Source organism: Poecile atricapillus, chromosome 2 (assembly GCF_030490865.1).
Source record: "Poecile atricapillus isolate bPoeAtr1 chromosome 2, bPoeAtr1.hap1, whole genome shotgun sequence".
Classification (NCBI taxonomy): Eukaryota; Metazoa; Chordata; class Aves; order Passeriformes; family Paridae; genus Poecile; species Poecile atricapillus.
Genome location: NC_081250.1, coordinates 93566818 through 93580749, shown reverse-complemented (window position 1 = coordinate 93580749; position 13932 = coordinate 93566818). Strand labels below are relative to the sequence as shown.

Genomic DNA, 13932 nt, shown 5'->3' with positions numbered 1-13932 from the left:
ATCTCAGCAGCTGACACTTTTCACAATGTCTGCTACACTTATCTAATTAGGTGAGAGATCCTGGTTCAACTCGGGTGGTGTTTGGAGTGATTCAGCCTTAAAATTTGTTCTTCTTACTGAGGTAGGAGGCCATGGCTTAGAGAATTCCTCATATCATCACATCTTTCTTTGATAATTGTATTTGATCGGGGAAAGGAATGCAACAAGTGCACATCACAGGTAAAAAAAATAACAAACATCACAAACAAAACTCAGTTTGACTCTATCTACACAGTTATGTCTAACAGGGAAAAACTTTTATGTTAGTGATCCAAAGTTACAGAGCTTTGGCCAGCTGCTGAAAGAGGAGAGTAATTTGCCTAGGCACTTGTCCTAAACCAAGTGCCTTTGCTTGTGTCTTGTATCATATGTGCTTTGTACAGATGTAACTTATTTTAAGGTAATTTATTTTAAAATAACCATACCAACAAGTGTTTCCACAAGTGAATGAGTATGTGCATTGTATATCCAAGTGAAAAATGCTGGTTTAAAGTTATGTCTTATCCCAGTAAAATGAGGGATGCTATAAGGTCGCTTTTTATTTCAAGTTGTTCCACTGTTTGGGTCAGATTCTGTGTCAAGTCAGTAAGAATTCTCCCTTTAGCTTCAAGAAGATGAAGATTGGAGCAGCCACAGTAGTCTTAATAAATGTAAATCTTATTAGAAATACCCCCTTTTATAGCAAGTGCCAAGCTGTGCAAAGCTCCAGGCTACATTGCCTTACAACATTGACTGAAATGGCAGAAGAATTTACCATCCCCACTAATGAATTTTTTTAATTACTCTTTGCAAACAGGGTGATACCAAGCCTCTAGTGAGAAGCAAATTAATCCTTGAATTGAAATACACTAGTAAGGCTTAAATCATATTTTTAAAAGTCTTTTCTGGTCAGCAGTGTTACTTCCTAAATCAGCCTAGGAAATGCCAGATCTTTTTTTATCTTATTTTTACCAATCATTGAGTTTTGGGAAAAAACTTGCTAACACTTGTGAAGGACTTCTGCTTACCCATTATGGACAACAGCATAGAAATTAAAGAAATTAAATTTTCCCCACACCATCAACTCTGCTTGTCATCCTATTAGCTAGGGGTGCAGGACCATTCCAGAGGTCTTTCAACTCCGCCTTCCCTTGGGCTGTTACTGAGAAATTAAGCTTCCAAGATCCATTACAAGCTTTAATCTTGCTTCTGACCTCAAGAGATGTGTATCTATAAAAGTGGGTGCTGGGATCGTAAGCGCAGTGAGGGGGCTCGAGCATGGTTAAACTCTGGGAGCAGTGAGCTGGAGACTAGTGGCTCCTTCAGTCTTCAGCCTGCCTTGTGAGACAGTATGGGGGCAAAATTATCACCAGAGATGATAAACCAGTGATGAAACTGGCTTTCCAGACTGATGGTGCCCATTCCTTAACAAGTGGCGAGCTGCTGGAAAGATCATTGTGCACAAACTTTTAGTGGCAGAAAAAATGGTGAGAGCTCAGCCAGAGGAACATGGCCTTCTACCATACTTCCAACAGGTATCTCTTGGGAAACTCAAGTAGGCCTAATTCCCTTACGAATAATAGCCAGGTGGGAGATAGATTTTTTGCCAGGGAGATACAATAAAGAGAGGGTTATAGACCAATGTTAAAGTTAATATGTCGTCATTTTTAACAAAAAAGGCAAGTGAATCAATGCAGGGTAATCAAGAATGAGCCTCATTTTTTTTTCCCAAATGTGAAATTAATTAATATTGTAATTTTTAAGGTTTTAAACTTTTTTTTTTTCTGAATTTTCTGGTAATAGAAGTCTATATGAATGCAAAGTACCTAAATTATTTACAGTCTCATTAGAACAATAAAGTATCTATTTTCATTTACCTTACCCTATGAAAACATTTTGAAGCAACCAAGAAATCTTTGAAGTCTTTAATCTGTTTTCTAAAGAAAATAACATTAATTCAGCTGACTGAATTAAGCTAGAACTCATGCATGCAAAAGCAGGAAATGCTCCAGCATGTTACAAAAATATACTGAACATATGACTAAAAGAAACAACCACTACTTAGGTAGCTGGTTCAGCCATGACAGGTTCTCAATTTTTTTTCACACTCCTGTTGCATACAACAGAGTGTTTTTCTTGTCCAGAACTGAACAATAATCACATACAGCTCATCATTTAAATCACAGCAACCACTAGAACCATAATAAGAGTAACAGAAACAGAACAATTCCATGGGAAAATATTTTCTCCTCTTTTAGTTTCATAAAAAATATATATATCTGAAATAGACTGCATGTCTGCAGAAAGGATGGACATGATGCAAACATGGGTTCAAAAATTTGATGTTTTGGGATGTTTTGGATGTCTTATTTGCATTCAGTTGTCCCTTTTTTTCCAGTGGCTCCAGATGTTCCCCTTCATCTAAGGATTACCACACAGGGACAGGACAAGGGAAGATCAGAACAGGATCCACTCTGAAAGTCTGAGTTGGCCTCACAGGGCCAGAAGACTTGCACCCACCATTTCAAGTAATCTGACATGCAAAGACAGTGACACAGGATGCTGCAAGGAAGGTCTAGTTCTGCTCAGCTGTAAAGCAGGTTTCCATGATGTCATGATGACATCATGAGTCATAAATAGTGAGGAAAGGAGGAACAAGAGATGATCAAATGGCCGCAAGGATTAGCCAGATCATGAAAAATATCAGAAATAACATTAAGTGGAAGATGAAAGGCCTGCCCAATCATCCTTTAATGTCATTCACTATCACATTTCTTTTATCTTGTCCTAGACTGTGAAAGCATGGTCAAGCAGACAAGATTACACACTTTGATTTTGCAAGGGCCAACTCAGTTACGTTTGAAGCCTGCCTTCATTCTGCTCTGAGGGTAAAAGGTTTGCTTTCCCTCCTTTTCTCTCTGTTCATCCTTGATTCCTTACAGCCCTGGAAGGATCAACTGGTCCTTCTACATAGGTCCAGGTAGAGCTCAGCAGAGACAGATGGTTATGAAGACCCAGGAGGCTGCTAGAGCCAGGCAGGCATTTACATAACTCCCATCTTTTCCCAAACAAATGTCTGAGCTCCACAGATTGTTCAGTACATCTCTTGTTTTGACCAATGTCCCTGTATCATCATTATGCTGTTTATTTCTGCTCATTCTGAATGTGAATGTGTTCATAAATAAAGGCACATACAGATGTGTTTTGAGATAACTGTGCTTTACTTAATGAAGATTGCATTAAAAATTCGCATGACTGTTTAATATGTAGAGCATAAAAAGGTATCTAGAGGCTCCAGGATTTTTGGGGGTGATTGTTTTTTATGTTACATGTTTTTACAAATGGGTTATGTTTTATCCTGTTGGTCCTTTATCCTGCTTCTGTCTTTCCCAGAAATTCTAAGTTTTAAATGAAAATATGAGACCTGTATATGATCAACTTTCATTACTTTTGTAACTTGTGCAGAAAAGTAAGTTAGCCACTAAACATGACAAGTTTATTTGTTCATTTATTTATTTTTAAATTCTAATTAGAGAAAGGAAAAGGGTGTCAACAGTCTTTAGTGATTCACATTTTAACAACCAGGTTATAATTTATTAATTCCCAACTTATAAAATTTTCACAACCTCTTTCCACAGGAGTCCAAGAGCAACTCAAATTTATTTATTGTTTCTACATAGGGTGTCATTAAATATTTGTTATCTCCTAAAGTTTGTTGGGAAACGGGTTTATTTTCCACATCAAATCACACCAATGCTAATGGGAAAAGCATTAGATGTTGACCCAGCAAATTAAACTGTAAAATATGAGGCTCATTGTTATTATTACATACAGACACATTTTCTGTGCTCCTTATTAAAACCATCTTAATCAAACTCATTGTATTTTAGTCATGTTTTAAAATAATTATGCCAGAATACAAAACACATGAATATACAAAGAGAACAAGTTCCACTTGAATATGTTCAATTTAACTCTTTAAAAGAATTTTCTGTTTGGTCTCCTTCAACATTTAAATTGATCACCTACCAAGATGAAAAACACACTGAGGGTTGTTTGTGCTTTTCTTAAAGCTTCATAAGATACTCCTTCTATTTTATTTTGTAACAAAACCAAGAATTAATTCTGCATCTGTGAAGCTCATCTAATGTATATTTCTGTAAATTCTCATTTTAACCCTTTGTGTTTTGTTGCAATTTTTTGCTAAGCATGAAAGTGTCCTATCATGGGGTTGAGTGTTCTCTCCCTCTGGTGGCTACTCTTTCCTGGAGAATTACTGTGAAAACTCTCCTTCTCCTCTGATTCCCTTATGGATCTGCCCTCCACAGTTTGCCACAATGGACACTGCCCTAATTCACAGGACTCTTACTGGGACAAGGTAATTTTAATATTTTAAAACCAGAAATAGTGGAGATGGAACCACATAGAAACTGGGATTTAGTGGATGTTTCCTCTAGCCAAGCATAGATGTTTGCCTCAGGACTAGACAGATAATGACCTGGGTTCTGTTGATTAGCTCTGAGCTGGATTTAAAGAGACTCTAAGGTCTGGCTCAGATTGTTTGCATTTGCAGATGTCACAGGTCACCCATGAAATCAGGTCATACATTCCATGTTGACACTGTTTTGTGTATTTGTTAAGTGAGGGCTTTATCTCCTCTGCCTTTCTGACTAAAAAAAAAGTACATTTTTGAAGACTAAAATTTTTCACACCAAGCAAGATTCTTAGTAATTTTGCTCTGGGAATCACAGAGCCACTGGCTACAGCAGACTCAGCTGGTTACCCATCCTACTCCCATTGGAAACATGGAGCTTTTCCCACATACCAATTCTTTATCAAAGGATATAGATGATTGACTCATTATGTTAACTCACATTTAAAGAACTCAAAGCAAAGAGGTTTTTTTCTGGTGCCTTATGGTACACCTCTGCATGGGAGGAAATGGGCCATCACCACAACTCCTGATACACATCACACGCTGGAGCTTGTAAACTCACCAGTCACAATGCTTCCTGTCTTTTTTCACTGGAATAACTACACACACTCAGCAGGCAGCTCTACATTCACTGCTCTGGCTATGGCATGGGCCAGCACTGCTCTTCTCTGCTCTCCCTGGTGCTGAGATGTCTCTTCACTTGCTCATTCTCTCACAGTTCTATAGATGCAAGTATCTCACTTCCAAATCATTTGCACGATAATGCTGCTAGACTTTTATTGGCTGCAGTAAAGTGGCATTCCCATTCCTTTCTTAACAAATACTTCATAGACTTGGCAAATTTTGCTAGATGAATACCTCTTCTTAAAAATGTAACATAATTGTGAATTTCCCCTGCTACTTGAAACCCATAATTTTTCAAGACAGACCCTTAACTGTGACAAGGTTGAGAATTTGTTATGAATTTTGTGATAGACTCCAAACTGGGCTCTCAGGTCAACAGTTCCTTGGTTCAACAGTTCCTGAACAAGAGGCCTGTGTGAGAGCCTTGTGGGACAATGGGAGATCCTAACTTCCTGATGTTTGAACTTTCTGCCCTGCTCCCAAGGAAAGACAGCACTCAGTATATTTTGTGATCTTTTCAAGTCAGCAAGAACTAATAAAGTCTTCCGTAATTTTGAGTTAAGTAACTGACTCCTTTAAGTTCAGAAACTCTACATGAAGGTTCTATGCGCCCACCTGTATGTATTTCCCATTAAAACATCCCTAACTCTTAAAGAATTAGGTGGAAATTGAGTATTGACCTTAACAATGGAAATACTGATACAAAATAATACAGAAGAATAAGCCCTGGACACAGGTTAAGGAATCCAGCCATGAAGTCTCTAAAGCAGGTGTTAGGGAGTAGGTAGAAGAAACAAACAGGGACATTTGGAGTATTTGCCTGGGCTCTCTCTCTACCTCATAAAAATTCAAGTGGAAGATCCAGTGTTTGGATCCTCTCACAGCAAGCTGGTAAGCATCCAAGAGGTGAAGTTAATCCAAAAGGTACATCTAGTCCAGATTCTGTTACGTAGGCATATTTTCACACTGTCCTCATAACTGGTGGCTTTATAATCCTCTGGCCTTGGTAAAAGCTTCAGGAAAACTCTCTGGAATTTAGCCACGTTCATTTGCTGTAGTCACAGGAGCAACTTCTGACCTAAATGCTTGCAGCTGAGGTATTGCAGAATTCTCCAAGCAGAGGAGCAAAGTGTGTCCTACTCTTACCTGAAGACCTGAGATATACTTCAAAATTACACATTGATTTTGGGAAAATGCATTCAAAGGGGCTGGAAAATCTCTGTCTTTGGAGGTTTCCAGTTTTCAACCGGATGAAGCCCTGAGCAACCTGCTCTGGCCCTTGTCTAGGCAGGAGGTAGAAACCTTCAAAGGTTCCTTCTAATGTAAATTTTTCTATGGTTTTATGGCCCTATAGCTCTTTTATTTTGGTGGCTAAGGTTCTTTGTCGTAGTAGGTATTTCCCATTAAGGCCGCTTCAGCTCATAAGCTCTGATGTAATGAGATGTGCTGCATGTGCCACACTGCTGTGGCCAGCAGTCCCAGCCTCAGTGCTTGCACAGAAGCACCACCTATTTTAACAAGACATGGTACAACACACAAATACCTGCCTTCCAAATAGAGTTGGCCCTAGCAGCAGCAGCAATCTAATATGGTTTCAAAGTGCAACACCCAGAAAGCCTGGATCTTAAGACTCCTTTCCCAGAAAGGAATCTTTTACCAAGGAGTGATCTGAGCCAGTGTGGGGTCAGTGACCAGGCAGTCCTGCCAAGGCATGCTCCGCTTCGTAACACAGGCTCCACGTGGGTCACACGTCCCGCTGGCTCATGCCACCACCCTGGCCACTGTCCCTCCTTCTGTCTGTCACTCAGCAGCTCTTGGGCAGCCAGCACAGAGTGTACAGGAGGGGCATGCAGAGGCTGTAAAAAAAAATCCATCATAAAAATAACTCAGGAGACTCCTCACACCAAAGCTGGAAATAGCAGAGAAAACACCTCCCATGCTGGTTCAGGGGTGGGGAGGAACCTCTCCTTGAGCTACAGCTCCTGGTTGTCAGTTCGCTTTTCGACCGAGCCACTGCAGGCTCCTGGAGCTGTGAGTGTTCCCCCAGAGGCACCACACGTTTCCTAACGGTGTAACAAGGTGATCCCATCAGCCATTTAATGTTCACAGTGAGCAGCGTGGGAAACAAGCATCACCATGTGCTTCCTAGCAGGGATGAGCTGTTGAAGTGGAAGGAGAAGGAGATGATATGAAAAGCCTGATGGAGAAGTTCTGGGAGGGAGGAAGGAAGGAGATGCAAAGTCTTGTCCAATTTGTTTTACTGCATTTATTGAGAAGCAAGCGTATGTGCTGAAATTCAGAATCTGCTCTAAATAGAGAACAGGTGTCATCTTTAAATGTGCTTTCCAGTTGAACCTCGTGGTGCCCAGGAGAAACACTATAATTTTTTTATAACTTACATGAGAGAAGACAGAGTGGGCAGGGGGGAGCATTGAGGAATCAGGGCAGGAGGCATATAAAAATTTGTATGTGGTTTACAAGGAAGAAGAATGCATTAAGAGGATTTTTTCTTTCTTTTTAACCCCATAACAGATTAGGGGTAACATTACTAGCTATGGATGTTACCAGAGGAATGAAAGAATGTATTCCTAAGCCCAGTTTTTTTCTGTAGTTTCAGAAAAATCTATCAAAGTGCCAGGGTGTCTGATTATTCAGCCCTTGCCTTGGCGTCATACAACACAAATGAGTGCCACACAGCATGGATTGAAGATTCACAGAGAAAAAGCTGTTGGAGTTTGATAGGGTTTCGGATCTCAAAGAAATCTAAAAATACCAAATACAGCCGACAAATACAGCCGACACATGTGCAGTGCTTTAGCAAGCTGAACATCTGGGACTATTTCAAATGCTCCTCTTTTGTGCTGCTTATTACGCTACCAGAGAGCAGCAAAGTGCAAATAAAAACTTAGCAGATTTTTGCACTGTTTCTAAGTTCAGCTACAAAGACATTAAAAACAATAATGGGGAAAATTAATATATGCCAGTTTACAGCACCCATTTGTTCTAGACTTAGAGGATACTTATATATGCTCTGCTGCTTTGCTTTCTAGTTTTCTGGATTAATTACTATGTTGTAGATGTATAAGCACATTTTAAATGTATACATCGATATTTCCCTTATGGTGTGATTTAACTGAGACTTGCAAACTCTTTAACTGAGTTTGCAAACTCTAAATGAATTTCACATGACAAGGTAGAAATAATGATCATGTCACCTACCATTCAAAGACATGAGTTCTGTCGCACAGTACTTTTTGTACTGTGATGTCAATGCAAAAAGTTTTCCTTTAAGTCAAAATTGGCAAAATAAATATGGAGGTCCAAAATAAATAAAGCAGTTTTTCTCTTCCATGGAAGTAGCTTTGCTATAGACTTCAGTGAGATGAAGATTTCACTCAGTCATTTAATTTTTGCTTTTTGATTTATATTACACAGTCTTTTTTAGTAAGACTACTTAAGGGGTTAACCACAACTGCATGTCTCTGGGTGTCGTGCATGCTTATCAGATAGGGGCCAAAGGTATACTATCTGCACAAGGCTGCTTGCAAGACGAGACAAATAGCATCATTTTGGAATCTTCTGGATCAAACAATAACTTTCCCAGATACATGCATATTAGAAGCTTTTGTCAGAAAGGAAAAGGATGGAACCACAACAGGGCACAAAGACTGTAAAATGGCAGCAGCCAATGCCAGGATCTGTTTTAGAGGGCATGGAGTTAATCCAAAATGAAGGGGGAGGAGGGGGACTTTTATTTTTTTAAGTGTATCTTTCAAACTGTTCAGCCACATGACTGATACTTTAAAAAAGAATACATCAGTATAGGGTCAGTTGTAAACAATGCAATTTAGGAAAGAAAAACAGGGATGCTAACAGCTAACTGAATGGATTTTTTTTGGATTGTTTAGATGGGCAGATGGCAGTCAGCACTATCTCCTGGAAAATAAAATAAACTTATGGAAGTGCCACTCAGAGTAGCACAAGATCAGTACAAGGTCATGCTGTGTTGGGCTGTAGGTACATGTAGGTAGATATATGAAGGCAAACCAAAGATCTACTGGACAGACTCTGCTATCTATTTATTTCAACAAAGAAATTGCTCCAAACATCAGAAGGAGTAATACAAGATAAAAGCATGGAAGAGTAGCCTGTTTATCAAGAACTTTGAATTCCATATGGCCAAAAAGGTGTTGTAAGAAATACCATCATCTTGTAAAGTGAAAATGAACCATATTGGGCAAAACCATACCAGAGAATACTGACCATATAAACTCATTGGCTCATCTTTCGGTACGTGGTGACAGCCTGCTCATATGCATCTAGGATTTCCTTTTTGAAGGATGTCCAGCCTCCCTGGACACCTTTGCCCTTCAGGGCTGCCTCCCAAGGGGCTCTGATGACTGACTATATAAACTTGCTGGCTCGTCTTTTGGCGGGTGGGGACGGTCTGCTTGTACACCTCTAGGATTTCCTTCTTGAAGAACGTCCAGCCTTCCTGGACACCTTTGCCCTTCAGAGCAAAGTGCCTCCAAAGGCACTCTGACAACTGGCCTCCTAAAAACAGTCTGCCCTCCAGAAGCACAAGGTGACAGTTCTGCTGGCACCCCTCCATACCTCTCCAAGAAGTAAGGTCACTATCATTTTGTGATCACTTTACCCAAGGTGGCCTCTGACCATCAGAGCACCCACCAGGCCATCTCTGTTCCCAAAAACTGGGACCAGTGGGTGCCTGTCCTCCTTGGCTCCCTCACCATCTGTGTCAGAAAGTTATCTTCCACACATTCCAGGAACTGCCTAGACTGTTTCCTCTCTGCAGTATTATATTTCCAGAAGACGTCTGGCATGTGGAAGTCCCCCACAAGAACAAGGGCCAGTGATTGTGAGACTTCTCCCAGCTGCTTGCAGAATATTTCATCTGCCTCTTCATCCTAGCTGGATGGCCTGTATCTGACTCCCACCAGGATATGTGTCCTGTTGGCCTTCCCTCTGACTTTCACCATATAACACTCAACCATATTGTCACCATCACTAAGCTCCAGACAATCAAAACAGTTCCATATGACTGGGATGGACTTTCTAATGTTATTTGCCACCTATTTATTTAAGAATTTTAATTACGTAGTCATCAAACAGTAACTGGTTAGTAAAATCACAAATACACCAAATAGTTTTTGCATGTTCATCCTTACCATGGTTCCCGTGGGCACCATTTACAATAGGTATTTTGCACCATAGCCACCAGCATCTATCAGAACCACAGAACTCCTCCTGCCATCAAAAATGAGGAGGTTCTGTAAAGTTGTTAAGACCAGGCACAAAGCATACATTTGATATTGCATCCTCACACACTAAACAGTGGCCAGGGAGTCATAATTTTGCTTTCTCAGTCCCTTTCCCTAAAATGAAAAGAGAAATAAACAAACAACCTTTTACTTTATTACCCCTCTGCCCCCAGTAAAGACATCAAAGTGGGATCATCACAAAACGAAGCAATAAATGAAGTGGAATATTTTGGGGTGAATAGGTGTTCCACTTCCAGGTCGTCTTTAAAACCTCAGCAGGGAGAGTAATAGGCAGGCTGCATAACCTGAAGAATGGCAATGTCATAGGATTTGTAATTAGAGTGAGTACATGGTGCTTCCTCACTGGGGAAAAAAAAAGAGATGAGCAGCTGTCTCAGCAATATTGAAGTCAGCGAGGACTCCCAATGAAATCAGATACTCATCTGCAGAGAGAACAAGTCCCGTACATCCATCAGCTAGGCATGTGTCACAGCTAGTTGAAGAGAAATGACTTTTAGAAAGTTAAGCTTCCTCTGAAACCTCAGTACATCTATTAATAAGGGAGAATGAAAAGAAGACTAGAAAATAAACTAGAAATACAAGCAGTAGTCACCTGAGGCTGCACATGATTAACTTCACTAAAGGCCATTACATGCCTCTACAAGGAGAAAATTCAAATACTTTATTGCATTAGCTAATGGTAAAAATAAGCTAGTGTGGCTTACATACTAACATGTAACAGTTTCAAGACTCAAACAATTATTTGAAACCTGATTCTGACTTTACACCCATTTTACATTGGATTAACTGCATTTATATCGAGATAAATTTCAGTGGAGTTGTGCACACATCCATCAATTTAAACAGAAAGATGCACCCGAGCTTTTGTCTAAGCTCTGAAGATATACTCTGAAAAAACACTAGGCCTTGTCCAAAGAACTAAGAGTTCTAAGTTTTATCCTGCACTGTGCAAATATTATTTTACTGCTGCAAGGCAATGTCATCAAGATGATCAGTAAAGAAGCCTGGGAGCCAGAATAATAAGCACCATTTTCAATAGATGCTGACCTACAAGGTCTGAGAGACAGGGAAATTCACACAACTGGGTCTTTTCCCTCTGTTCTGCTGCTAGCACTGTGCCTCATATCTACTCTGCACAGCAGCTCAGCTTTGCTCTCACTCCAGGACCCCATCTGCCAGACGTAACCAGTCACCGCCACATCGGCAGCTATGCCCGCGAGACAGCGGGGACAGCACATACCTTTCCCCTGGCACATCTCAGGTGAGACCTGCTGTTATCACTGCTCAGCAAGCAGGGCAGCAGCAAGAGGCACAAACCTCCCTTCTTGCCTCACACACCCTCTCTGTTCATGTTTACCAAAGTCTCATGGCCATTTTGAGCTACAACTCGCAAGTCCCCTTTGCTGTCGCCTAAGTGGGTCCCATAATGTGCTGACACACAGCATCTACCTTGTGAAGTCACAGCATGGGCACCAGGGGCAGAGGTGCTAAGAGGTACTCAGGGCCACTCTACTGGATATCCTCTGAAGCCTAGTGAAGGGGCCATCAGCAGTGAAGGGGCTAGCAGCAAAGATGAAAACCTCAGCCCTCTCTGTTTTTAACCACAGAGATCGTTTATTATTGTGTCTGTCTTTCCATATTGTTTCTAAACAGTATTATGACCTGAAAGTGAAACAGAATTAAGTTGAATCTAATTTAAAAGGGCTTTAGAAACAGGTAATTGGCATAGCAGACTAGCAAAATTACTTGCCTGCGGGATAGGGTGCCTTTATTTCTCCTCACTGGGGGAACAGGCTTCCAGAGCAGTACCATGCCTCTTTCTTCCTCTTGCAGTCAGGAGAACCAGAGAAGTAATAGCATCAGGCAAATGTTATTCTTCCTTTGGCTTGGAACAGGCAGTGCTTCCCAGGCAATTGAAATTGGTACCGTTCTGTGACAGTCAGATAGCAATTAATCTGCACTCCCTACACAGCTAGATCCAATGGGGCTTCCATCTGTCCACCTTGAAACTCATGGTGGGCTGGGATCTGTGGGGAGAGAAGCCTTTCTCATTATTCCTGCTCACACAGACGGCAGGCTGCAAAGCCTTGTGCAGCAAAGACAGTGATTGGGCCATTGCAGACCAGCCCTGCCCTTCTCTGTCCTGGGAATGGGGGACTTTGTCAGCAGGACTATGCCAAAGGGCTTTGGCGTGCTCTGGCTTTTGATTGCATAATGCAACTGCTTAGAAAGGGGTGCAGGGACATAATCTGGGACCAAAGGCAGAAAACTGCCAGCATTGCCTGCACGTGTCCTGGGTGCAAACTATTCCACCTGAAACACAGGTGACAATACACTGAAACACTGTACACTTACAAAAAAAAACCCTCAGTGACAAATTATAACCTTCCTGAGAATGTCTAAATTAGATTTACAACCTAGTAAAATTAGTGCATCTCTGTAAGAGAGTCAGGAGAACAGGCTCAGGTCAAGGACAAAGGATTTGCCCCACAGGTTAGCCATTGGAAAGCTTGATGTTTCACCAAAGCCAGCAGCCCTGTGGGGTGACCCATTTCATGGGGGCTGCTTCTCCAAGGGTTGAGTGAGCCACACCTGTAAAGTTGACCTTCTCTCACTTGCCATGACAGCTTAAGATCAGAAACCTGATTTTCTATAGCTTGGACTTGTGGAGATGGACCCTTCCCTTTCTTCTGCTTGAATCCAAGCTTGTACAGTAAGCTTTTCTTTCTCTGACTGATAGTTTTTGACCAGGTCAGTTTTTTTTGTCTCAATTTGATAAGCTGGCATGGCTTGGTAGCAGAATTTTTTCAGGGTTTTTTATTAGTAGTTCTTTTTAATGGTTTGAATTAATATGTTATGAATTTACACTGCATGTCACAAATTTTAGGCTTATGTGTTTCCAGCAGAACAAACATTCTGAATTCCCCAGGCAGACAGCTGTCATCTAACTCACAGGTCCACCCATGTAGTCCACCCTAGCAGCAGGCATAGTTACAACTCCCCAAAAGAGCAGAATTTTTCGGTTAGCACAATGCAACCACTTTACTTCTAATGATCTTGTAATGCTGTGCTCTAATTGAATTTTTAATTTCTTTTATAGTATTCAATCCTGCAAACTGCTAAGTTATACACTCAAAGAAGCTGCAAGATGAGCTTATAAAGTTTTGTACATTTGCCTGTTCATTTTATAAAAAGAGTGTATAATGACATATGTTCTTTGAACCAGTGCTTAGCAAATGAAGTTGTTTGCTAATAAAAGTTTGTTGGTTTCATAATACACACAGAAATGTGTAACTGGGCTATTCAAGCAAACTGAAACTCCTACTTCAGGCTGATTGTGTTCCTTACTTCAACTGTAATTCATTGCAAAATATTCTACAAAATAAACTTGACATATATGAAGCTACAAAAGAATGCTATTAATATTTAATTAATAACTAAAAGACTCATTGCACAATTAAGAATTTTTAAAGTCATCTGTAAATCTGAAATATCATAAAGATACTGCATAGACGAGTTATCATGCTTGTGTTGATAGACTTTCTTACAGGA

At 40.5% G+C, this 13932-nt stretch overlaps 1 protein-coding gene across 1 annotated transcript in view; it reads left to right on the top strand.

Moving 5' to 3' along the window:
* Positions 1-3249, top strand: part of SEC61B (SEC61 translocon subunit beta) — an 88949-nt gene extending 85700 nt beyond the window's left edge. Inside the window, exon 4 of the mRNA XM_058830343.1 lies at positions 2417-3249. Coding sequence (XP_058686326.1) covers positions 2417-2504 — 88 coding nt within the window. The 3' untranslated portion in view covers positions 2505-3249. The remainder of the gene's footprint in view (positions 1-2416) is intronic.
* Positions 3250-13932: the final 10683 nt, after the last annotated feature.